The following is a 24,883-nucleotide window of genomic DNA, read 5'->3' on the forward strand; positions in this document are numbered from 1 at the left end:
TCTGCAAACAGTCTGAAAGAAGCATTCTAAACAGAGGGACACAAGTTCACTGAAAAAGGTGCTGGAACCAGAAAGGACTTGGTCTGGTCTAGAAGCAGAAAGGAAACCAGTGTGGATGAAACAAAAAAAAAGGAGGGGTTGGTGAGGTCAGAAGAAATCCAGGCCCTGGTGAAGCTGTTGAAAGGTTTTAAATAACAGAGTAATTGAACCTGGTTGATGAGTTTTAAAAAAGAAAAAGAAAATACTTAGGCAGCTGTGTGAGGAGAACAAACTATTAGGAAAGCAAAAGTGGAACTGGATGGATGGAATGGAGGGAGGGGAGTAGGGAGGGAGGAAATAAATGAGTGAATAAATATTAACTGTGACTACAAAGGAGTAAGGCCTACGAGAGTCACTAGGCCTAGTTATTTTAGCTTAAACTGATTCTTAAGTCAAATTTCAAAAACCAAAAACAAATTACTTTGAGTGAAAGGAACACTGTTGAAATAAATTGCTTTCTAAAATGACTGCCTTGAGAAAGATAATATGCATTTAGTAATACACTGACTGGTATATTTGTTCAAAAATATACTACTGTTCTATTGTCATGATACTTCAAATACAATCACATCCTTTGACACAGCATTTCCATATTCAGAATCATATACGTTGGAAGTACACAAATGCACATAGGTTTCCGAATAAAGTATGTTCCTTGCAGCCTTATTTGAAATGGGGAAAAAAAAAAAACCAACTAAACATCTATGCATGCGGAAGTGATTTAATAGGTTATGCACATTTGTTCTACTTAATACTACATAGCTATCTAAGTAAAGGCTGTTGTCCCATTCTGACATGGAGCGATGGTCTTCTATAAGCAGTGGAAAAAATTAGGTTACCGTGTGTGCGTGCATGTGTGTGTGTGTGTGTGTGTGTGTATGAGAGAGAAAATAGAGAATGGCCCAGAACTTTGCTAATTCTAGAGCCAATAGCCACATGCGGCTATTGAGCACTTAAAATGTGACTAGTCAGAATGGAGATGTGCTCTAAATGGAAAATACTCACTGGATTGTGAAGACTTAAAATGAAAAACAACAACAACAACACTGTATTTCTACTGGACAGTGCTGACCTAGAAGGATTGTTCCTGTGGAGTAGGACTGGGGAGAAATTTTGATAGAGAGGACAGGGAATAGGGACTTTAACCTTTAATTTAAACTCTACTCTATTTTTCAAAAAGCACTTAATTTAAAATTTTAAAAGCCAGTAGTAGGAATCCAAGCAAAATTTGTAGTTTAGTTAATAGTCATGTGCCAATGTTAAGATCTTAGTTTTGACAAATGGTACCATGGTTATATAAGCTGTTAAATGAAAAAACTGCTGAAAACAGGAACTCTTTGTACTATCATTGCAATTTTTTGGCAAATCTCAAATTATTTCAAAATAAAAACCTAAAAAAAAAAGGGAAACAAGCACTCCAACAAGATGTATTTTCTGCTTAGAGATTCTTACTCAGAGTCTCAACGTACTGTAAAGCAATTGGCTCCAAGTTAGCTTGCCCACCCAGAGTTCCTTGTAAACACATTTGCTTGAAATAAGGCAGCTAGGATAACTAAATGTCATATTCCTTAGTTCTCACCTGAAATTCCATCTATTCAGAAAACTCCTTTCTTCCGTGGTGGTTAGAAGCTGTCTGGCTGCTGCTTAGCTACCAGGAATTTTTGTTGGAGTAGGAGGCTTGCTGGAGAGAACAGGAAAGGCGCCACCCCTCTGAGGACTTCACTGAGGCCTGGGCAGCTGGCAGCTTTCAAAGCCACTCACCACTGGCTCCTTGCTTCAGCCCTCAGATTAAGGTCAAGAGATTTTTGCTAAGATCTTGTGGTGAACTTTGGGATAAAGAAATGAATCAAAAATCTACATTATTAGTATAACAACCTTCACCTATATTTTTACAGTTGTTACTTTTTACTTAAGGGTTTCCAGAACAAGAACTAAATTCTGCATGCAAGTGAAGAGGAATGGCAAGTAAAACTGGGTAATAAAATTTAAAACAGATTCGATATAGATATATGGATATTTCAGAACTGACCAAAAGAAGATAACACTGCATTGGAGCGTGAAATATTTCTATTTTACACGAACTAGGTGTAAAATGCATAAAAAAGTACAATTTCAAAATGTAGAAATTACAAAGGACATGTCAACTTATCATGAAGCAGGTTGTTAAGTATAGACTATAAAGCTATAATAAAATATTTTCCAAAGGTGACCCACCCACAAAACAATTATATTAAAATAATGTGGGTATTTAAACAGATGTCCCAGTGCCACCACCACACCTGAATTGCTTAAATAACTTTTTTTTTTTTTAAACATCACTGCTTTCTCTGGAAAAAGAGTCACACCATAAGCAGAAGGAGTTTGACCAAGAATTTACAAAAGAAAACTACTACTAATAAAAGAGTGACTTGGAATGACCTTTATAATTACAGTCAATACAACTGAAAAAAAAGATATTAGAGGATCTAGAATCCTGAAACTCACATTTCTGACTCATATTGCTCCATTGCGTAGGTTTTCCACTGAAAATAGGCCAAAATCTGAGCCCTCCTGAAGCTTGAAAACCCTCCAACCAAGTGTTCTGGCTGCCCCTCTCCTTTTTCCCATTTCCCAACTGAGCCCCAGAAAAGGATGACAAAAATCTTAAAAATTACAGCACTAAGGGCATCTCTACTTACCTCGAGAAAGACCTTCTCAGTAGAAATCTGGACACAAAATTAATTTGTATTCAGTTTTTTTTTTAATTCAAACTTAAATGAGAATTAAATTTATATGGGACTAGGCATGAGGGGATGCCCCCAAATAAATTAATGACAGGTTAAACCACTTAGAATTTCTGCCTGGGGAATTCTATCACTAGAAGTGATAGGCAGTTAAAACATGGTAAGACCTTAGTTTTTCAGTCTGAAGACATCAGGGAGCCTCTTCCTGTACTGTGGGTCTCTATGGCAGAGCTCTGGAAGAAAAATCCTAAGCACTTCTAAGAGCAAACCACACATTCAATCTTTTTACATTGTTTTTAATTCAGTGACCACTTGTCATCACCCAGACCCTTTGGGGTAGCTTGATAGTTTGTTACCTTTTCTGCCATCTTCCGTATTACAAATAATTAATGTAGAGTGGATCCTACCCTGAAAACCAGGGTTCCAATCTCTGCTGGAACACTCTAGACATGTCTACAGTGCTGGCACACTCTACTGCCCACCTTGACCTTGAACTTAACTTACCCAAGTCTTCATTTCTTTCTATGAGGAGGAGGGTGGACAGGAAAACATTGCTACAGTATTTAAATCTATTTTTTTATTACAAAAAATGGATAAAATAATTCAAATTATAGAAGCACATAAAAGCAAAAAGTGGAACTCTATCTCTTGACTATTTGCCCTTGTGGAATAACCATATTATTTTGGGAATATTCTTCCAGATTATTTAAAGGCAAAAAAAAAAAAATTAGCATTAACTATATATACTATTCGAGAACGTTTTTTTTCTTTTGACTTAGCAATATAGATTTCTCCTTTGACAAGTTAACACAAGGTCTGTGAGAGTCGGGATCTTGCCTGTTTCCTTCACTGCTATATTTCTAGGAACTAAAACAGTGTCTGGCACAAAGTGGGTGACAAAAAATGTTCACTGAAAGAATGAATGAATGAATGAATGAATGAAATCATCCTTCCTGTCAGATCAATCAGAAGTTCTATGGCGTCAGGGATGTGTCTATCTGCTCTTTCTCTATGATCCCAGCACCAGAGAACTTGGCACAGAGTAAGCACTTAATATTTGTTGAATTAGCAAAACAGTTCAATGATGAAACCACCTAATTTTTTTTACTTGTGCCAGTGTGTTGACATACCACAATAACCAATTATTCCCCAACTGATGGAAAACATCTCTCACAAACACCATTGCAATGATCGTCCTTGTATACATATCCTTGTGTAAAGATTTTTGCAGAATAAGAATCCCTTTTGTGGGGGAATCACTGATCTGGTCCATATGTTTTCTGTGGTCCCTTCCCTCTAGAATTTCATAAATTTAAAACACTTAATTTTTCACCTTGTTTAAAAGCTACTGCCTGGAACTTTGCAAAATGATCTCCCTTACAAATCTCCCTGTACAAAGCCAGTGCTTCCCAATACCGCCCAGATGCAGCCCAAACACTGTTAACAGACAGGCTGCCCGCATCCTTGGTGACCAACATCTCCTGCATGCAACACAGTAGCAGCTCAGTCATCACCTGGGGAAGGCAGTTTTCAGGCAGCGACAGGTCCCTATTGTTGATTCATTCAGCAGAAAGGGGAAAAAAGACAATAACACACTTCCAAGGGCCTGAGCTGGGAGAGGATGCTGAGAAGAGCAGATGCTGGACAAGAGCAGAAACGGGAGCTTAGGAGTATTTTCGAGTTCTCCAACAAGTGAAGCTCTATCTAAGCTCTCCAATGGAAAAGTCTTCCCAGAAATCTACCTTTCTGCTTCTTTAATTTTTTCACTCCAAAGATATTTAGTAAATTTCTATCAGTATTATGTGTCAGAGCTGTGCCAAGACTGGGGAGGAAGCAAATAGGCAAGATAGACCTACTCTCTACCATCCTGGAACTGAAGCTTAAGGACCATTGTCTTTCCATCAGGGGATCTGACATGGATAAATACAGATGGCTGGAGCCCTTTACCTACTTTCCACCAGGAAACAGAATTTGTGTCCCAGTCACTGCTTCTTCTTTTGTGAAAAACACAGCTCCACTTCTCTCCATGAATGGAGAAGTTGGTCAGAGATCTTTCCCTCTGAGTGCACCCTAAGCAAAACCTGTCAAACACACTGAGCGTACTTCCTTTTTCTCCAGAAGCACCTGCCACACCGCAGGCCTTGCTGGGCAGTCTTCTTAACTTAGGCCAAGGAGAGCTGTGCACTGGCACATACTGTCACAGAGTCAACATTCAAAGAAGCATAAACCTTGAGACTCAAAGGGAACCTTCAAGACCATCTACTCCTACTCCAATAGTTTCCTAACCTGCTACGGTGCACAGAGCTCTTTGAGCATCGGCGGTCCCTTTAGACTTCCTGTACCGACAAAGACACGCACGTATCTCAGCACATAATTTCCCCTGTATTTTCAGGAGCTTCATGGACACACCATATAACTGAATATCTGGAATTCCAGAGACCCCATATTAAGAATTCCTACTCTCTATAAAAGCCCATTTGAGCTCTAATGCCCTGATTAGCAGTCTCCGAGTTGGGTGGCGGGAACACAGAGGTAATGTTGTGCCTGTCTAAGTACAATGCTGGTCCCAGTTCAATCCTCGGGTGAGCTACTTATCTTTAGAACATGGAAAAACTCTGCTCGGTGGCCAAGGACAGAACCTCTAAAACCAGTCAGGTGAGCCATCTCATAGTTTTCAAAGAGGATAACACCAAACCCCAAAAGGAAGTGGTGAATCCGGTGGCGTTGAAAGACAACAGCCCAGGGGTTGTCAGGACTGCTGCCCACTGCTGACGGAGCAGTAATACTCGTATGGATCCTCCATTTCATATACGTTCTCCTCAATGATATAGATGTTTTCCTCTGCATGCGTCCCCTCTCCTGCTGTATTCACTAACCCCGAGGGAGGGAGGTTGGCCAAAGTGATGAGGCTGTGGAAATAAAGTGATGCAGTTGAGTTAAGCATTTCCCAGGCAACATGGAATAGAGTTAAGAGAATGGGCTTTGCTGAAGAGATAGCCACCAAGGCAGTATATGATCCTTGATCAGGTCCTGACTAGGCGGGGGAAACATAAAAGAGTAATGAAAATAGTCTGGGGAATAACTGCACAAACTCAAATTAATCTGAATTTCCTTAGGTATAAAAATGGCATTGTGTTATCTAAGAGAATATCCTTATTCTGAGGAAGTGCAGACTGAAGTGTTTAGGTGAAGTGTCAAGATGTCTGAAACACCTTTACAAATGGTTCAGAAAAAAAAAATGTGTATGTAAATAGAGAAACAGATAAAGCAAATGTGACAAAATATTAAATGACACGCTTAGGTGAAGGGTTCTACTGTTCCTTGCACTATTATTTCAATTATTATGTCGGCTTGAACAATTTCAAAAAGTAAAAGAAATGAATGTGTTATGGATCCAGTGAGACTTGAGTTCGAATCCTGCCTCTGCTGCTTACCATCCATATGATCTTGGGTAAGTTGGATTTGCTTTTTTCATTTATTCATTCAAGAACTATTTAACGTGTTATATACTGTTCTATGCATCAAGAGATGCAACAGTGCACAAAACACAAAAATCCCCTAGAGGATGTATATTAGTAAACTTAGTGTCTCAGGGTCCTCAGCTATAAAATGGGAATAAGTACTCTATCTCACAGGGCTTCTGTAAGGAATGTTTATTCATTCAATCCTCAAATATTAAATGCATACTAAGAGTCAGGTGTGTGCTAGGGGATACAGTTGTTAATGTGGCAGACAAGTTCCTAATTTTCTATGGAGTTTACATTTATAGGTGGAGATGAACATTAACCAAATAATTTCATAAAGAATGAATTATTGCATGTAAATATTACCTATTGATATTACCACATTTCAAGTTTCAGCTCTAATAAAGAATACTGACACAGATAATATAAAGCCATTGATAATTAAATATTTTATTTGGTCTTATTTGACTTTTTTACTGCAGACTATTTTGTCTTCATAACTATACTATCTAGATTTAGTCTAAAATCATTAGTGGTTTAGAGAGTATGCAGTGGACAGAATCACTTTTTTCTTGAAAGTTTTTAGAACAATACCTATGGTTAGGCCTCATCCCCAAAGATTCTGATTTATTTGCTCTGGGGTTGACAATAGTATGTTTAAGTGCCCTGGATGATTCTAATAGGCAATCAGAGTTAAGAAGAGCTGGGCTGGGTTGTAAAAGCCCTGAGAGTAGATTCTGAGTTTCTTGCTCACATCTGTAAACCAGTGGCCACCCAAAACCTGGATGTAGTAAGTACTCAATCAGCTGAAGGGTCAGTTCACTGAAAAAGCCCATTAATCAGAAATATATAAGCATTTCCTATCAATGGGAGACAAATTCTGTACCTTAACTTTAGGACTAAAGAAACTAGAGGGATTAGGGATCAAGAATAAAACCAAGCAACATGTTAAATTTGCATTCCATAAATCTAGGCCTAAAGCAAAAAGGAAGTAGTAAAAATTTAGATCCCAAAGTCTCAGGGCAGGACTTCTAAGAGCAAAGATCAAAGCCCAGATTAGAATAGGAATATCCAAGTTTCCCACCTTCCACTACTGCACGCATTATTCTTACCTTAAATTGTGTATCTTCTCTTTGCTATCAGAATACCCTAGGTAAAAAGGCGAAGAAAAGTCAATTTAAAATGCTTTCATAAAATAAATGAGATAAATAAAATGAGCTAACTGGAAGCAAAGATTGTTTAGGGAAATCTGGTCTTCCTATTAGATTGAATTAAATCAAACCACTGATATGCGTCTTGATTTATTACATAAGCTATGCTAAAAGTAATAAAGATGCATTTTTCATATTTAACAAATGTAGGGAGTGCCCACTACGTGTCTGGTAGTATGCTAAGCACCAGGGACACAAAGGTGAACTATGAGCCCTGACATCATGAAACTTGTCTTCTAGTGAGAGAGGCATTTAAGAAAAAAAAAGTAAATGGGAAAAATAAAATAATTTCAAATTGTGATGTAATAGAAAGAAAAGTATTGCAGCAAAATAGATGGACCTAGAGATTATCATACTGAGTGAAGTAAATCAGACAAAGACAAATATTATATGATATCACACATGTGGAATCTAAAAAAATAATACAAATGGATTTATTTACAAAACAGGAACAGACTCACAGACACAGAAAGCAAACTTATGGTTACCAAAGGGGAAAGGGGGTGGGGGGGGGTAGGGATAAATTAGGAGTTTGGGATTAACAGATACACACCACTATATACAAAACAGATAAACAACAAGGATTTACTGTATAGCAAGGGAACTATATTCAATATCTTATAATAACCTATAATGGAAAAGAATCTGAAAAAATATATATATTTTATATATATATGTATATAACTGAAATACTTTGCTGTACACCTGAAACTAACACAATATTGTAAATCAACTGTATTTCAATTTTTTAAAAAAACAATAATGCACTGGAATAGATAATCAAGAAGGTAATCAGGAAAGAATTCTCAGAAGAAATGATCTTTAAGCTCAGTTCTGAAAGAAGAGAATGAGTCAGCCAAATGAAAAGCCGGGGTGAGCATTCTGGATCGAGCAAAGCCCTTGTAAAGATAGTGGTGAGTGGCTGAAACTGAAAGCATGGCTGGAATAAGAGGGTGGCACAAGGTAAGGTCTGAGAGGGAGGCTGGGCTAGATACTACAGGACCTTGTAAGTCATAATCAGGAGTTTGGATTTTATTCTAAGACATAGGAAATAATTGAAGGCCAGAAATATGATCTGACTGGGTTTTAAGAAAATCACTCTGGCTGCTATGTGGAGAAAGAATTAAAAGGAGGTATGAAAAAATGAGGAGGTGAGTAGAGAACTGCCTCAGAGTAAGGTGGTGAAAGAGAGATGCAGAATTACGAATGGATTTTAGATATGATTTGGAGAAAGTGCAGGAAAGTGAAGTTGGATTGTGTATTAGGAGTGATGAAAGAGGGGATTCAAGGATGGCTTCTGGCTCTCTGGCTTAAGCAACCAGATGTATGATAATGAAACACTATGATGAAGAAGATCAGGGAGGGGGAGGTTGGCTTCTAAAAAGGTGGAATATAGACTCTAGAGCTCCTTTCTTGACACAATGTGGGACACATCTAAGTGGAGATAACAACTGGACAGCTGGCCAATCAGTACCAACACCCTTGAGTGCTGGAGAGAGAAATTAAGGATGATATTTAAGTCTATGGGAATATAAGTCATCATCATCCAGAGGGCATGGAGAGAATAAAAGGGCCAGCCCTGGGGAATCACAACATCTAAAGATCATGCTTAAGAAGAGAAAATAACAAAAATGACTGAAAGGAGTGGCTAGTGAAGAGAGTGGTGTTTCAGAAGCCAAGAGAAGGAAGTCTTTTTAGAATGAGTGAGAGTCAACTTAGTTATTGCTGAAAGATGTTCTACAATGAAGACAGAGGTATCTATGGGATTTAGCAAAATGGAGGTCACTGACGAGTGTGACTGAAATTATTTCCATGGCACCTCAGGCGTAGAAGCTAAATTGGGAGGGGTGGCGGTTAAAAGAGTGCGGAGGGGTGAGATGTAGGGACAACTCATCTGAGAAATACGGCTGTAGAGGAGAGCAGAGAAATGGGAGCAGCTGGAGAGAAATGTGTGAATTAGGCCATATTTTTATGCTAATAAAAATAGCATAAACAGGAATGGAGAGAGAGATGATTCTGGAGAAAGTGATCAAAGGAAGAACGAAGTCTTGGCTAAGGCAAAGTGGTTGAAACAAGCTTTTAATACTTCATCAGTGCAGTGAGAGGCGAGGGAGATTTGAGCAGCAGTGAAGTATGTGATGCTCATCTCAGACAGTGCACTGGAAAGACACAGGATTGCTGGGCATTACTGAGTACCAATTTATGGCTTTGATGTCATGACTTAAAAACCTATCACCGGGCTTGCCTGGTGGCGCAGTGGTTGAGAATCTGCCTGCCAATGCAGGGGACACGGGTTCGAGCCCTGGTCTGGGAAGATCCCACATGCCACGGAGCAACTGGGCCCGTGAGCCACAATTACTGAGCCTGCGCGTCTGGAGCCTGTGCTCCGCAACAAGAGAGGCCGCGATGGTGAGAGGCCCGCGCACCGCGATGAAGAGTGGTCCCCACTTGCCGCAACTAGAGAAAGCCCTCGCACAGAAACGAAGACTCAACACAGTCATAAATAAATAAATAAATAAATAAAAGAACGTGAATTTCTGAAAAAAAACCTATCACCTTGGGCTTCCCTGGTGGCGCAGTGGTTGGGAGTCCGCCTGCCAGTGCAGGGGACACGGGTTCGTGCCCCGGTCCGGGAGGATGCCACATGCCGCGGAGCGGCTAGGCCCGTGAGCCACAACTACTGAGCCTGCGCGTCTGGAGCCTGTGCTCCGCAACAAGAGAGGCCGTGACAGCGAGAGGCCCGCGCACCGTGATGAAGAGTAGCCCCCGCTCGCCACAACTGGAGAAAGCCCTCGCACAGAAACGAAGACCCAACACAGCCAAAAATTAATTAATTAATTAATTAATTTTTTAAAAAACGTATCACCTTGGTTGTATGATTTTCTCCAGCAACTTCTAGGGAAAAGACTGCAAATCGAATACAACTTTCCCATCTATTCTTCTAAGTAGTCATGTTTTGGGAGTAATCATATGTGTGTACAAAACATGACTTCTCCCACTCCTCATCACCCTCCTTCCATACCCTTCTACACAAACCAGAACAGTCCCTAATATCCAGGCTTTGGCAAAACTCAAAAAGTGGGTGTTGTCATTGCTCCTTATCAACCTGTAGACTCCATATTCATGTGGTCAATTCCCAAACTCCACTGCTATCTCTCCATAAACCCAGGTAAGTGGGGGTGAGTAGCTTCTTCCTCTGAACAATCCATTTACCATTAATGGCAGAGTAACAAAATGGTGAGCAAGACAGCCCCAGTTTCAAATCCTCTATCAATTAACTGTGTAGCTTTGGGCAAGTTACTTAACCTTTCAGCACACTGGTTCTCCAACTGGTAAATGAGAATAGTATTAGTACCTTCCTCAACAGGGTAGTTATGAGGATTTAATGCACATAAAGCACTTGGCAGCTTCAAGCCACAGAGGACGAGCAACTCATCCCAGTTTTCCCTGGACTGTCCCAGTTTTAGCACTGAAAACCCACACATTAGGAACCTCCTTCAATCCTGGGAAAATTTGGAATGGTTTGTAACCCTACACAAGGTTGATGTTTATGTATTAGTAAGAAAGGCTGATAAAGTAACAGTGGTATAAGGCCTTGGCCTCTGCACCAAAGAGAAGAGAATATATCACAGTTGTAAAAGTATGTGAGGCTTTCGGGGTGATGGAAGTGTTTGGGCATTGATTGTGGTGATGGTTTCCTGGGTGAAACCATCTACTGAAATTCATCAAGTTGAACACACTTTAAATATACAGTTTATTGCATATAAATCATCCTTAATTTTTTTTTAATAAAGATAAGTAACTTAGAAATAAAATATGTGTGCTGAGTGCCACAATGGAGGAAAGTACAAACGCTGCAACTCTGGGCATGACCCAGTGTTAAAGGAACCTGCTATCCCTCTTTAAAGAACCATGTCTGAGAAATAAATAAGATAGAAAAACGCACAGAAGAAAGTGATTGTCGTTGTTGTGCTTCCTAATAAACCTGGACATATTCATGAATTAAAAAGGTTTATTTTCTTAACAAAAGATTAAAAAACAGGTACTAGAATCAACCTGCTTGAATTTGAATTCCAGCTTTGCCACTTAGTGATTCTGAAACCTTGAGAAAACCTTGAAAGTTTACTGTCTCTAAACGTTACTCTCCTCTGCTATAAGAATAGGGATAACAGTGCTATCTACGTTATATAAGATGGTGACAAAGATAAACATAAAACATGCCTGTTACATGGTAAGCACTGAATAAAAATGAGCTATTATTATTGTTGAGGTTTGGAAGGACTAAAGAGTATTTATTCTAATCACTTGTAGGTATAAATATAAACTAATAGTTCTATCTTAGGTTTGTGTTTGTTCCTATATTAACAGTTCCTTATCAGATGGAGAGAGAAGCACCATCAAATGACTTACATTTGAGAATTAAAGCACCAGAGATAAGAACGAGAGCCAGCCCAGCAGAAACCCCTGCTCCGATGTAGAGGCCTATTCTGGTGGTGGCGCCCAGGTCTTGTAACTCATTAGCCAGTGTGGATACTTCCTATGGAAACACAAACAGAATTCCAGCAAATGACCAGAAATCCACTGTCTGACCAGTCAGTCTCATGACTTATGCATGGGACCATCCCTTTCACAGTATCTCAGGAATGCAGGGACCTTGAAATGACTCATGATCTGTCCCCTTCCAGACAAGCCTCAAACCACCCAAAGAAAGGGATTAGCTGAATCTTTGGAGTTAGCAAGGGAATAAGAGGTGCCTGTCTGTGCTGTGGGTGGAGAAGCAGCCTTAGTAAATGGACTCCCCTTTCCTAAAATAAAAAGTGGGGCCCTGTTCATTGACAATTCCCTGGTGTTCCCAGGCAGTTTCAGAGTGGTCTAAATTTGGTGTCTTGCCATCTAACCCCAATTTTCAACGAAAGACAGTGATTTAAAAGCTAGGAATTTGCAGCCAGACTGTCTTGGGTTCAAATCCCAGTTCTGTCACCAAAGAGCTGTGTCATCTTGTAGAGTTATCAGGAAAATTAAGTGACGAAAACCAGAAAATGCTTGGCACAGGGCCTGGTACAGAATAAATCTCAATCAGTGGTAGCTATTATTGCTATTGCTCTAATTAATTAGATATTTTGTTAACTCAGTCACAGCGAACATACTGCTTCTAAAATTTCACTTCATGTTCCTCCTTTAAAAAGAGTAATGGTAAACACTTTTAAAACAACGTCAAGGAATTAAGTCTTCCATTTATTCAACAGACATTTACTGCAGGAGGGCACCGTGCAAGGTTACTTGCACTAAGCACTGTGGGCACACAGAGGTACTGAAAAGGCAGACCTGGATTGCAAAGAGGACAGGACAAACACAAAATGCTTGACACGGAGTCAGAGATTGAGTTAAATGAATGCAGACCCCTGGATACGTCCTCAAAGAATTTTCCAGTCACTGCTATCAGCTTGTTTTCTAATGCAGTGGTCCCCAACATTTTTGGCGTTTCGTGGAAGACAATTTTTCCACAGACCGGGGTTGCGGGGGATGGAGGGGGAATGGTTCAGGCAGTAACGCGAGAGATGGGGAGCACTGGGGAGCAGCAGAGGAAGCTTCGCTTGCTCGCCTGCTGCTCACCTCCTGCTGTGCAGCCTGGTTCCTAACAGGCCGCAGACCGGTACCGGTCCATGGCCCGGGGATTGGGGAACACTGTTCTAGTGGTTTTCCCTTTTACTCTGAGAAGGTGGGAGACACTAAAATGGTGGTTGATTAAAATACTGCTTTATTTTTAGTTAGATACCTAAGTTCTTGGCTTAGAATATTCTTGCCTGGTGTCTTATCATAAATAAATAAATTTAAACAAACAATCCTTCTCATTAGGGTTGCAATGGAAGCAAGGAGAAACATATTCTGGGGTGATGGAGGGTGTCCGAACCCTCCACAGTGGTATACAGCTGTGAAATTTGAGAATAAGGACAAAATGCTAATGCTTCTTCCTTTTGGTTTTCCAGCACCTACTATGTGACAGGCACTTTACATGCATCACCCCACTCCATCCTTACAACAGGACTCGCAGTTACAACAGTCATCAGCAACATGTTACAGCCAAGGAACCTGAAGCCAAGGGAGATTAAGGCATTTTTCCCTAAGGAATGAGTGGGCAGGAAGGAAGTCTAAAGCCATACTTTTTTTCCTCTGAGTTGAGCATAAGGTCAGCTCACACACACCGTTACTCACTGTTTGATTTTTATCATGGAGGGTCTCCAGTGTCTGTGTCTCTGCCACAAAGAAGAAAAATAGCCAGTAAAACAGTTAAGAATGCTTTCTTTTATATGAGTTTTTTTAAATCTTAAAAGCTGCCTATAATCCTATTTGAAATTAATTCTACTCCATACTCTTCACAATAATTAACTGAGAGACAAACAAAACTTACTGAACACTTACAAATCAACTTCAGGATGACCACATTTTTTTCATCCAGATGATGTACCCAACTACTTATGTTCTATGAAATGGAGACTTCTTCCAGGAAAACCTATTTTGAATATGTGGTTTGTTGTGTCCACAGGGCCCTAAAGGGGTCTGCAAAATTCCAACAACACTGATGACACAGAAGCAGGCATTATAATTAGCCTTTTTTAGATCAAATAACTGTTCTTTAATATTTATTTTGTTCTTTTTTTTAATTGAAGTATAGTTGATTTACAATGTTGTGTTAGTTTCAGGTGTACAGCAAAGTGATTCAGAATATATATATATTCTTTTTCAGATTCTTTTCCCTTATAGGTTATTACAAAATATTGAGTATAGTTCCCTGTGCTATACAGTAGGTCCTTGTTGATTATCTATTTTACATATAGTAGTGTGTATATGTTAATCTCCAACTCTTAATTTATCCCTCCCTTCTCCCTTTCCCCTTTGGTAACCATACGTTTGTTTTCTATGTCTGTAAGTCTATTTCTGTTTTGTAAATAAGTTCGTATGTATCATTTTTTTTAGATTCCACATATAAGTGATATAATATGATATTTGCCTTTCTCTGTCTGGCTTACTTCACTTAGTATGATAATCTCAAAGTCCATCCATGTTGCTGCAAATGGCATTATTTCATCCTTTTTTATGACTGAGTAATATTCCATTGTACAAATGTCCATCAACAGATGAATGGATAAAGAAGATGTGGCATGGTTAGACTCTGAAAGGTAATGAAAGTTAATTTTCTTTAAATTTAACATTTACTCATTAAGAGTAAGACAGGGTATTTTGTTCCCTAAAAAATTGAAATTAATAATAACTGTAACTATAATTTACCATGAACAGGCATTGTGCTAAATTATTCAAGGGAAGCATCTCATTTAGCATTCAAAACAACTATCTTAAAGTAGGGACTATTAGTCCCATTACACAGATGAAGAAGCTGAGAATTAGGAAGCTAAGTGACTTACCCAAAGTCACACAGCTTAGTGAATAACAGAAATGGCCTTCCAATTTAGGTCCACGTGGCTTTAAGCACACACTCTTAACTGTGCTGCCTCCAACAAGGCTCATCTTGGCACTGTGATTACGAAGCCTCCACACTGCCCAGCTGCCAGCTCACTTTCTTTCCTTTTTATTCATTTAGTTAGTCATCTGCCTATCCATTCGATGAACATGTACTACACCCCCACTCTATGCCAGGCACGGGGGACAGAAGAGTGAACAAGATGCGCACAGGCCCTGACCTCGTAAACACTGCATTCTAAAAACCAATAAGTTGTCAGCTTTGGGAAGACTGAGCATGCCAACGTATTTTTCTGTGTGAGTCAGAGGCTCTGAAACTTCCTAAATGTCAAGGTCACTTTCTGGAAGCTTAGAAGTCTAAACCTTTTAATGTAGAACTGGTTTACAGACTCTGATTTTAATATTATAAAAGCATATTCTCAGCCTAAAGTTTAAAAAAAAAAAAAAAAAAGGAAAGGAAAGAGATTATCTTCCACTTACCTTAGCTCCTATTTCCCAAAAGGAATTTAAAAACCACACTGGTAGAACTACTAGGTAAACATGCATCTTAACCACACACAACATTTTCTAGTGTAAATCCAGTTTCTGCTTCCCTATAATTACTTTTCTTGGCTTAAATGGTAAGACAGTCTAACTTTTTTTTTTAATTTCATTTTACAGTGGAAATGATCAATAAAACAGAGCACTGTTGGGTTATCACAGCTTATTTTCACATAGGTAGACATCACCCATCAAGATGGGTGGGACAGTTGGAGGAAGTTACAATGTTTTTCCTAGAGGACCCAAGACTGGGGGGTGGGGGGAGATGACAATGGGGGAGGCACATGATGATTTTAAAAGTATATAAATTTAATAGTTACAACCTAGCATGTATTATGTGCCAAACATGGTGCTTCACACTTTATGTGGACAATATCTTTTAATCTTCACCACAATAGGTAGGTACTATTATTTTCTCAATTTTCAAATGAAGAAACTGAGTCTCAGAGAAGTACTTTGTCCAAGATCACACAGCTATTAACTGGCAAATCTGAGATTCAAACCAAGTCTACCTCCGAAGCTAAGGATTCATCCATTATCCAGTCCTGCCTTCTTCAGGTGGAAGAAAGATTGCATTTATTCTGTGTTCAAAGTGGGTTTAGGAGCTTCAAAGACCCTTGGGACTCCTACTTGTTAAGGCTCCCCTCCACTTTATAGCAAACATATTAAATGTACCCACATTACTCAGCCATAAAAAGAAACGAAATTGAGTTATTTGTAGTGAGGTGGATGGACCTAGAGTCTGTCATACAGACTGAAGTAAGTCAGAAAGAAAAACAAGGAACAAGACAAGGTTCTCCACTCTCACCACTATTATTCAACATAGTTTTGGAAGTTTTAGCCACAGCAATCAGAGAAGAAAAAGAAATATAATGAATCCAAATCGGAAAAGAAGCAGTAAAGCTGTCACTGTTTGCAGATGGCATGACACACAGAGAATCCTAAAGATGCTACCAGAAAACTACGAGAGCTAATCAATGAATTTGGTAAAGTAGCAGGATACAAAATTAATGCACAGAAATCTCTTGCATTCCTATACAGTAATGATGAAAAATCTGAAAGAGAAATCAAGGAAACACTCTTATTTACTACTGCAACAAAAAGAGTAAAATACCTAGGAATAAACCTACCTAAGGAGACAAAAGACCTATATGCAGAAAACTATAAGACACTGATGAAAGCAATTAAAGATGATACAAACAGATGGAGAGATATACCATGTTCTTGGATTGGAAGAATCAACATTGTGAAAATGACTATACTATCCAAAGCAATCTACAGATTCAATGCAATCCCCATCAAACTACCAAGGGCATTTTTCACAGAACTAGAACAAAAAATTTCACAATTTGTATGGAAACACAAAAGACCCCAAATAGCCAAAGCAACCTTGAGAAAGAAAAACGGAGCCGGAGGAATCAGACTCCCTGACTGCAGACTATACTACAAAGCTACAGTAATCAAGACAGTATGGTACTGGCACAAAAACAGAAATATAGATCAATGGAACAGGATAGAAAGCCCAGAGAGAAACCCACGCACATATGGTCACCTTATTTTTGATAAAGGAGACAAAAATATACGATGGAGAAAAGACAGCCTTTTCAATAAGTGGTGCTGGGAAAACTGGACAGCTACATGTAAAAGAATGAAATTAGAACACTCCCTAACACCATACACAAAAATAAACTCAAATGGATTAAAGACCTAAATGTAAATGGCCTAAATGTAAGACCAGACACTATAAAACTCTTAGAGGAAAACAGAGGCAGAACACTCTATGACATAAATCACAGCAAGATCCTTTTTGACCCACCTCCTAGAGAAATGGAAATAAAAACAAAAACAAACAAATGGGAGCTAATAAAACTTAGAAGTTTTTGCACAGCAAAGGAAACCATAAACAAGACAAAAAGACAACCCTCAGAATGTGAGAAAATATTTGCAAATGAAGCAACTGACAAAGGATTAATCTCCAAAATTTACAAGTAGCTCATGTAGCTCAATATCAAAAAAACAAACAACCCAATCCAAAAATGGGCAGAAGACCTAAATAGACATTTCTCCAAAGAAGATATACAGATTGCCAACAAACACATAAAAGAATGCTCAACATCGCTAATCATTAGAGAAATGCAAATCAAACCTACAGTGAGGTACCACCTCACACCAGTCAGAATGACCATTGTCAAAAAATCTACAAACAATAAATGCTGGAGAGGGTGTGGAGAAAAGGGAACCCTCTTGCACTGTTGGTGGGAATGTAAATTGATACAGCCACTATGGAGAACAGTATGGAGGTTCCTTCAAAAACTAAAAATAGAACTACCATACAACCCAGCAATCCCACTACTGGGCATATACCCTGAGAAAACCATAATTCAAAAAGAGTCATGTACCACAATGTTCTTTGCAGCTCTATTTACAATAGCCAGGACATGGAAGCAACCTCAGTGTCCATCGACAGATGAATGGATAAAGAAGATGTGGCACATATATACAATGGAATATTACTCAGCCATAAAAAGAAATGAAATTGAGTTATTTGTAGTGAGGTGGATGGACCTAGAGTCTGTCATACTGAGTGAAGTAAGTCAGAAAGAGAAAAACAAATACTGTATGCTAACACATATATAGAATCTAAAGAAAAAAAAATGGTTCTGAAGAACCTAGGGGCAGGACAGGAATAAAGACACAGACGTAGAGAATGGACTTGAGGACACGGGGAGGGGGAAGGGTAAACAGACGAAGTGAGAGAGTGGCATGGACATATATACACTACCAAATGTAAAACAGATAGCTAGTGGGAAGCAGCTGCATAGCACAGGGAGATCAGCTTGGTGCTTTGTGTCCTCCTAGAGGGGTGGGATAGGGAGGGTGAGAGGGAGACACAAGAGGGAGGGAATATGGGGATATATGTATACATATAGCTGATTCACTTTGTTATACAGCAGAAACTACCACAACATTGTAAAGCAATTATACGCCAATAAAGATGTTAAAAAAAATTTTTTTTAAAAAAGAATTGCAAAACTTAAAAAAAAAATAAGTACCCACATTACACACTAAAGAAAAGGTGTAACTACACACAAGTTGACTTGCAGGTAACTAACTGAAATAATATTACAACTTATAGTCATGTCATTAACTACTAATTAATTTAAATTTTCCATTTTATTTTCATAGTTTGGAGCCATTGCCTTTCTTTGTTTAAGTATTTTCTCAGGCCTTTGAAAAGCTCAGAGATTGTAGGTACTCTGCCTATATTCCCAGATGCAAAAGATGGCTCCATTTCTGTTGCCCTAAAGGGAAGGAACAAACAAGTAAAAACTGAAGGGAAGGACACTTCTGGTTATGGTATAGACACTTCTAAAAACAATGCACTGTGTTGTGAGGAAGCTACCTCTCCATCTCAGAAGGTGTGTAAGCATACAGCGAATGCCGACTTGGGAGAGATGTTGTAAAGAACCTTGAAACACGAGATGGGAAAGTGGGATCCTTCAAGTCCCTTCTAGGTCTATAGCTGTAGGATTCTTTAAAATATAACAATGGCATACGATGAACACCTGTATGATTTGGTTAGCCCACTACGTGGGCAATCATCTGTTTCCACCATATTTAATTTCCTCACTAATTTCATAAGAGATGTTGGCTACCAGTGACTAAAGAACCACCAAAGATTCAACCTCTAGAGAGCTGATGTTAATATCTATAATAATAATTAATATTTGAGTGCTTTCTCTGGGCCAGGCACTATGCTGAGTGCTTTACATACATGATCACATCAATCTTTACAACAATCTTAAGACAAAGGCACTGGAATTACCCTCATTGTAGAGGTAAGGAAATTGAGCCTCACAGTGTTTGAGCAACATAACTGAGTTCATGAAACTAATACAAAAAGCTGACATTAGAACCCATCCTGCCTGTCACTGACGTACTTAACCACAATCTCACTCTGCCTCTGGATCTTACCGATAATGACAACAACTAACAGGTACTGAGTATGTACCATGATCAGACACTGGGCTAAGCACTTTAGACACACTTCCTTACTTAAATCTGAGATTTATGAGATTAGGATTTGGAATTTACCTATTATTAACCTCATTTTACAGAATGAAAGACTGAGCTCCGGAGAGTTTGGGGAGACCAGGACTCTGACAGGAAATATTTAAGATTAACCTCCCTGATCAACGTGACCTGAGGTCTGCTCTTTCAACCCTATCTTCTCTTCCAAAGCGGCAGGGAAAAGTCCTTGTTGAATTACTTGAAGAATTTAGCTGCTCCTTCTGAGGTCAGAATCTGAGGAAGATGATGGACTTTATTCCAGTTAGAAGGGATTCTTGAAATCACCTAATCCAGATTACACCAAACATGGACTGGGGTCAGTTCATGAAAACATCACCAGTCCAGGAGTAAATCAGAAAATAATAAGGACAGTGTAATGAGGTTTTCATTAGATTAAACTTACTTAATTTAAAAGTGTCCTTTTTTTTTTTTTTAATGCAGGGGTGGCAATAGTAGAAATTTTTCTTTCCTTGTTTGGCAAAATACATAGCTCATCGAAATTCTTTTTGGGGGGTTGGGAATTATGCTGGGTGGTGAAATCCAAAAGTCTCTGAACCCATACCTCAGACAGAAGAGGAAGCTGCTCTGCAGAGAAGCGAAAGGCTTTGGCCCAGGTCTGAGGGCTACTCCTGACTAATTCAGAACCCTAGCCCAGGGCTCCTTTTTCCCAGCACAAATTTACTTCCACCACCTCCCTCACCTCAAACACTATCTTGGGTGCACAGTTTGAGAAAACTCAAACTGTTTTCTCATGTTTTCCCCATATTCAAAATCCTCTTAACTCAGAAACCAACTAAAGGCTTCCTCCTAGACCCCATATGTGATTACCTGAGCCCGGTCCCTCGGTGGGGAGTGTCCTTGGAAAGGCTGTAGTGATGTCCCTCCACGGAGTCTGAGCAGGGGTGACCTTGGCTGAAGACAGAAACCAACGTAAGGATGAGGCTTCTCTGAGAGCAGAGAGCTTGTTGCAGGGAATCAAAGGGGCAGCAGAAACAACTGTAAACACAACAAAAGAAGAGCAACACATGCTCAACTTCCAAACCTACCTGAACACCTTTGCTGACAGTGTATGACACTCCAAATGTCTGACAGAGGTGTGTTACAGTCTTCATTATCACAGTCTAATTGTTAATAATGGAACTTACAGCCACAGTAAATGTTTTTCATCAAACATCTCATAAAATCCTTCCAGTGGCCTATAGGGTAGGTAGTATCATATTTTATAGAGGAGGAGGTCACAGAGTTTAAATAACTTGCCCAAGATTACACAGCTGGTAAGAAGCAGTGTCAGATTTGAACTTAGCTCCATCAGCCACTAAGTACATGCTCTATAAATGTTAAAACATGCAAGCACACGTGCCCCCTCTCCCCCACACATGCAGAGTCCAGCGGTTCTCAATCCTGGCTGCACATGGGGGAGAATCATCGGGGGTAGACTTTGTAAAACTCCGTGCTCAGGCTCTACCTCCAGAGACGGTGATTTTTCTGGTTGTGGGGTGGAGCCCAAGCATCTGTGGGAGTTAAAAGGCTCCCCAGGTGATTTTAATGACCACTCAGGTACTCAGACCTCTGATCTAGGCCTTTCCTCCATTCTATAGATCCTAGCCATGAGGTTCAAAATAGATGGAGGGAATTAAACATGGCTGGGCACTGCTGGTGGGGCCTGTTAAACTTTAGGTCTTAGAGGCCCAACCTGAGGGCTTTAATTGGGAAGACCAGAGGTGAGACCAATCAGTGTATTTAATATGATCCACAGGTGAATCTCATTCAGAAAGAAGGTATGCAAAGGTCCACTCACCTGGTTTGATGACCAACTCCAGGTTTGATTTTTGATCATTCATTGGGCCCGGGAATTGGATCCGGCAGCAATAGGTCCCACTGTCAGCTAAAGTTACATTCTTTATGGTCAAGGTCACGTCTCCTTTGCGGAAATTCCTCTTTAGTAGGTATCTGCTGGATGTCCGATAGCTCAAGTTCCTTCCATCAGTGCTGAGTACCAAACTGTGACATTCAAATACAGGGCAGGATCCCTTGCCCCAGCACACAGGCACGAGATTCTCAGGGGTGGTTGGAGAGTAGGTGCAGGGCAGATCAGCATTCTGACCCACCTCAGACACGTATACTCCTTCCGAAGACCCTGCATAAAGAGGGAAGGAGAGCAATGAGGGAGGCTGGTCCATTTCAAGAAAACTGCAAGCAATGCCTTGCAGAATAAAGAGGAAACCACTACTGCTATCCTGTTTGGAGGACAGTTCACTACAGCAATGATTCTCAGACTTGAGGGGCACTGGAATCTCCAGGAAGCCTTGTTCAAACACAGACGGCTGGGCTCAACCGTCAGAGTTTAGAGTTAATTAATCTGATTAACTATTAATAAGAGCTCCTGATTTAATAGTTCTGGAGGGTGGGGGGGCCCAAAATTTGTATTTCTAACAAGTTCCCAGGACATGCTGATATGGCTGGTCTCAAAACCTCACTTTGAGAACCAGTGCCCCAGGAGAGAACTGTGGCGGGTCCTGTGAACACCGAAGGGCAGTGCTGATGGAAATAGACAATCAGACAATGGGTAATTGTCAGCCAGGAAAAGAGCTCACCCATCTGGGCTAGTTGTCTGTTCACCAACACAGGGCAGTTATCCTAACACAAATCTCTTTTGTTTTTCAAGCACCAGGCACATAATAAATAAAAACCCTTGGCTGAATAATAAGTTAGTGTATGGCTGTTCTGAGGTTTAAAATTAATTTATATATATATATATATGTATATATATGTACACACACATATTCGAACAGTATAAAAACGATATGAAAACTCTACTCCCTCTCCCTGCTCTTTTCCATTTCCCAGCTCCCTTTCCCAGAGTCTATTCATTAAGAAGCATTCATGTATTCCCACTCCCCTGCAACACACACACACACACAGAAGTCCAATATACCCATTATTCTGCTCCTTGCTTTCTTCAATTAACATTATGACTTGCAGACATCTCATATCATTATGTTTCATCAGCGTCGCTGTTTGTATCATGGATATATCATAATTTCTTTACCCACTACCCTACTGGTGGACATTTAGGTTGCTTCCAACCTTTTTCTCTTGCTAGCATTACGATGACCATCCTTGCATCTTTATCTTGCACTATCCAATTGCAAAAATCCAGACTTACTTGTAAGTAGTAGCAGCAAAAGCAGGACACAGTCAAAGGAAAAATGTGAAAACATGGGTTCTGAAGAAGAAAAGGCAAAGAATGGCTCTGTTTAGGTGCTGTTTTAATTCTCCAACTGAACTGGGTACTTCCTGGAATGGTCTCTCCTCCCCAGTCACAGGAGTAGTGGCCACTCTCCCAACTGCAGGCCCAGCACACCAGATGTCTGACGACCAATCACTCCTCTATTAACACTGTCAAGTCTATGATGACAGCAAAGGAAACCCCGCTTCTCTCTTATGCTAGACCACACACATCCTGTGAGGACTCTGACATTTATTCTGTCCGCATCAACAAAGAGGAAGCAATACTCAGAGGAAGAAAAGGGTTACTTCGTCAAGTGTCTCTTGGCAAGTAGAGTGAGCCCTCTACTGTCTCCAGTGAAATAATATAGTCCTCTGTTTGAAATAGACAGTATTTATTGGAAACACAGGTAGAAATGTATCACTCATGCATTCATTCAGTCAAGTCAGTCAACTGGTGAGTCCTGTGGCCAATGTTTATGAAGCACCTACTATGTGTCAGGCACTGGACTAGGAGGCGGGAAATACCACCATGAATGGCCTGTTCCTTATACTCATGTTTAGGTGCCCTTTCCACTCCAGTCATGAGCCTAATTCTTAGCCTTTGCTCTAACACGAATTGGGCTATGTCATATAACCTTGTTAGGTCTGCCTCCTCATTTATAAAATTTATAAAATGAGGAAATTGTGCTAGGTGATATATGCACAGCTCCCTGCTCTAATATTCTGACTTTGACCTGAACTTTCAAACTCTTCCACTTCTTTCCCCCTCCTGTGGGGGGAACTGAGGGGACCTCAACGTTCTATTTCCTCTCATATACACAAGATGTCCCCTCTCCTCCCACCCCACAGGCTTCGGGCATTAACTGTCAGAAAGTATTGAGTTCCAGCCACACTCTCCATCACTGAGGTTAACATCTCAGACCCAAACAATCTCAGCCCTGGGAGAGTAACTTTTGTCTGGAAACCTTAAAAGCCAATGGTTATTTACAAAAGGGAAGTGAGCTCACGATGAAATAGTTTCTGAAAACCCTGTGGCCCTTCTCTGTCTTCTCTGCCTGAACTTCCTTGTCATTCACTTTATTTTTTTTATTTTTTTACTTTCTTTTTTTCTAGTTGTGGTGAGCGGGGGCTACTCTTCGTTGCGGTGCGTGGGCTTCTCATTGCGGTGGCTTCTCTTGTTGCGGAGCACAGGCTCTAGGTGCGCGGGCTTCAGTAGTTGTAGCACGTGGGCTCAGTAGTTGTGGCTCGCAGGCTCTAAAGCGCAGGCTCAGTAGTTGTGGCGCACGGGCTTAGTTGCTCTGTGGCATGTGGGATCTTCCCAGACCAGGGTTCAAACCCGTGTCACCTGCATTGGCAGGCGGATTCTTAACCACTGTGCCACCAGGGAAGTCCTTGTCATTCACCTTAAACCTTATTAAATGCATTTAATATAAATATCCAGCTTGTTCTATGTGTGTACTTCCATAGTGCCGCAGAGCTAGCAGTTAAGAGATGAAGTTCAATTTCTTCATTGTATAGATAAGGGAAACTGAGACCTGAAAAGACTGATTTGCCCAAAGGTACATGATTGGTCATTTCAAATAAGAACATGAGTCCCCTAAGCTCCAGATTTTTTCCATTATAAACCATGTTTCATGAATTTCATATTTGCCCTTAATATGTCTGCCCACATATCTAAAAACAACCAGCAAATGCTCATGTTCAAGTGTAAGGCAGACTTGATTAAACACAGGGTCAGAGGTTAGATTTACTAACAGCATGACTTCAAGCAACACTCTTAAAAGTTTTAGCCATCAGATTTTGTGTTCTGATTTTTGTTTTGTTTTTTATTATTATTACTCTGTTTTCTGTTCATCTCTAGAATTGCTACTGGGTCCAACTTTATAAAACATTAACAATGTATTAATTCATTGAAGTCTAGACACGAAGGAGCCTAGAAATCTACTCTGACCCCTTTCTTTTATTCTGTGTATAAAGGACTGTTTCTGAACATTGTATTTTCATTTAACTTTTATTTCTTGTTTTTTTTAACTGTTTAGGTAATACATCCAAATGGCTAAAGTTTAAAGCAATATAAAAAGCTTACATTAAGAAGCCTCATTCCCACCTCTCCAGGTCCACTAATTTC

At 39.9% G+C, this 24,883-nt stretch overlaps 1 protein-coding gene across 1 annotated transcript in view; it reads right to left on the reverse strand.

The window, feature by feature from the left end:
* Nucleotides 1–5,125: 5,125 nt before the first annotated feature.
* Nucleotides 5,126–24,883, reverse strand: part of HAVCR2 (hepatitis A virus cellular receptor 2) — a 39,261-nt gene continuing 19,503 nt past the window's right edge. Inside the window, exons 2-8 of the mRNA XM_036847758.1 lie at nt 22,691–22,750; nt 21,323–21,661; nt 20,353–20,436; nt 13,651–13,691; nt 11,848–11,974; nt 7,339–7,375; nt 5,126–5,671 (exon numbers count right to left, since the gene is read on the reverse strand). Of these exons, the coding sequence (XP_036703653.1) occupies nt 5,512–5,671; nt 7,339–7,375; nt 11,848–11,974; nt 13,651–13,691; nt 20,353–20,436; nt 21,323–21,661; nt 22,691–22,745 (843 nt within the window). The 5' untranslated portion in view covers nt 22,746–22,750 and the 3' untranslated portion in view covers nt 5,126–5,511. The remainder of the gene's footprint in view (nt 5,672–7,338; nt 7,376–11,847; nt 11,975–13,650; nt 13,692–20,352; nt 20,437–21,322; nt 21,662–22,690; nt 22,751–24,883) is intronic.

The sequence above is a fragment of the Balaenoptera musculus genome, chromosome 3 (genome assembly GCF_009873245.2).
Source record: "Balaenoptera musculus isolate JJ_BM4_2016_0621 chromosome 3, mBalMus1.pri.v3, whole genome shotgun sequence".
Classification (NCBI taxonomy): Eukaryota; Metazoa; Chordata; class Mammalia; order Artiodactyla; family Balaenopteridae; genus Balaenoptera; species Balaenoptera musculus.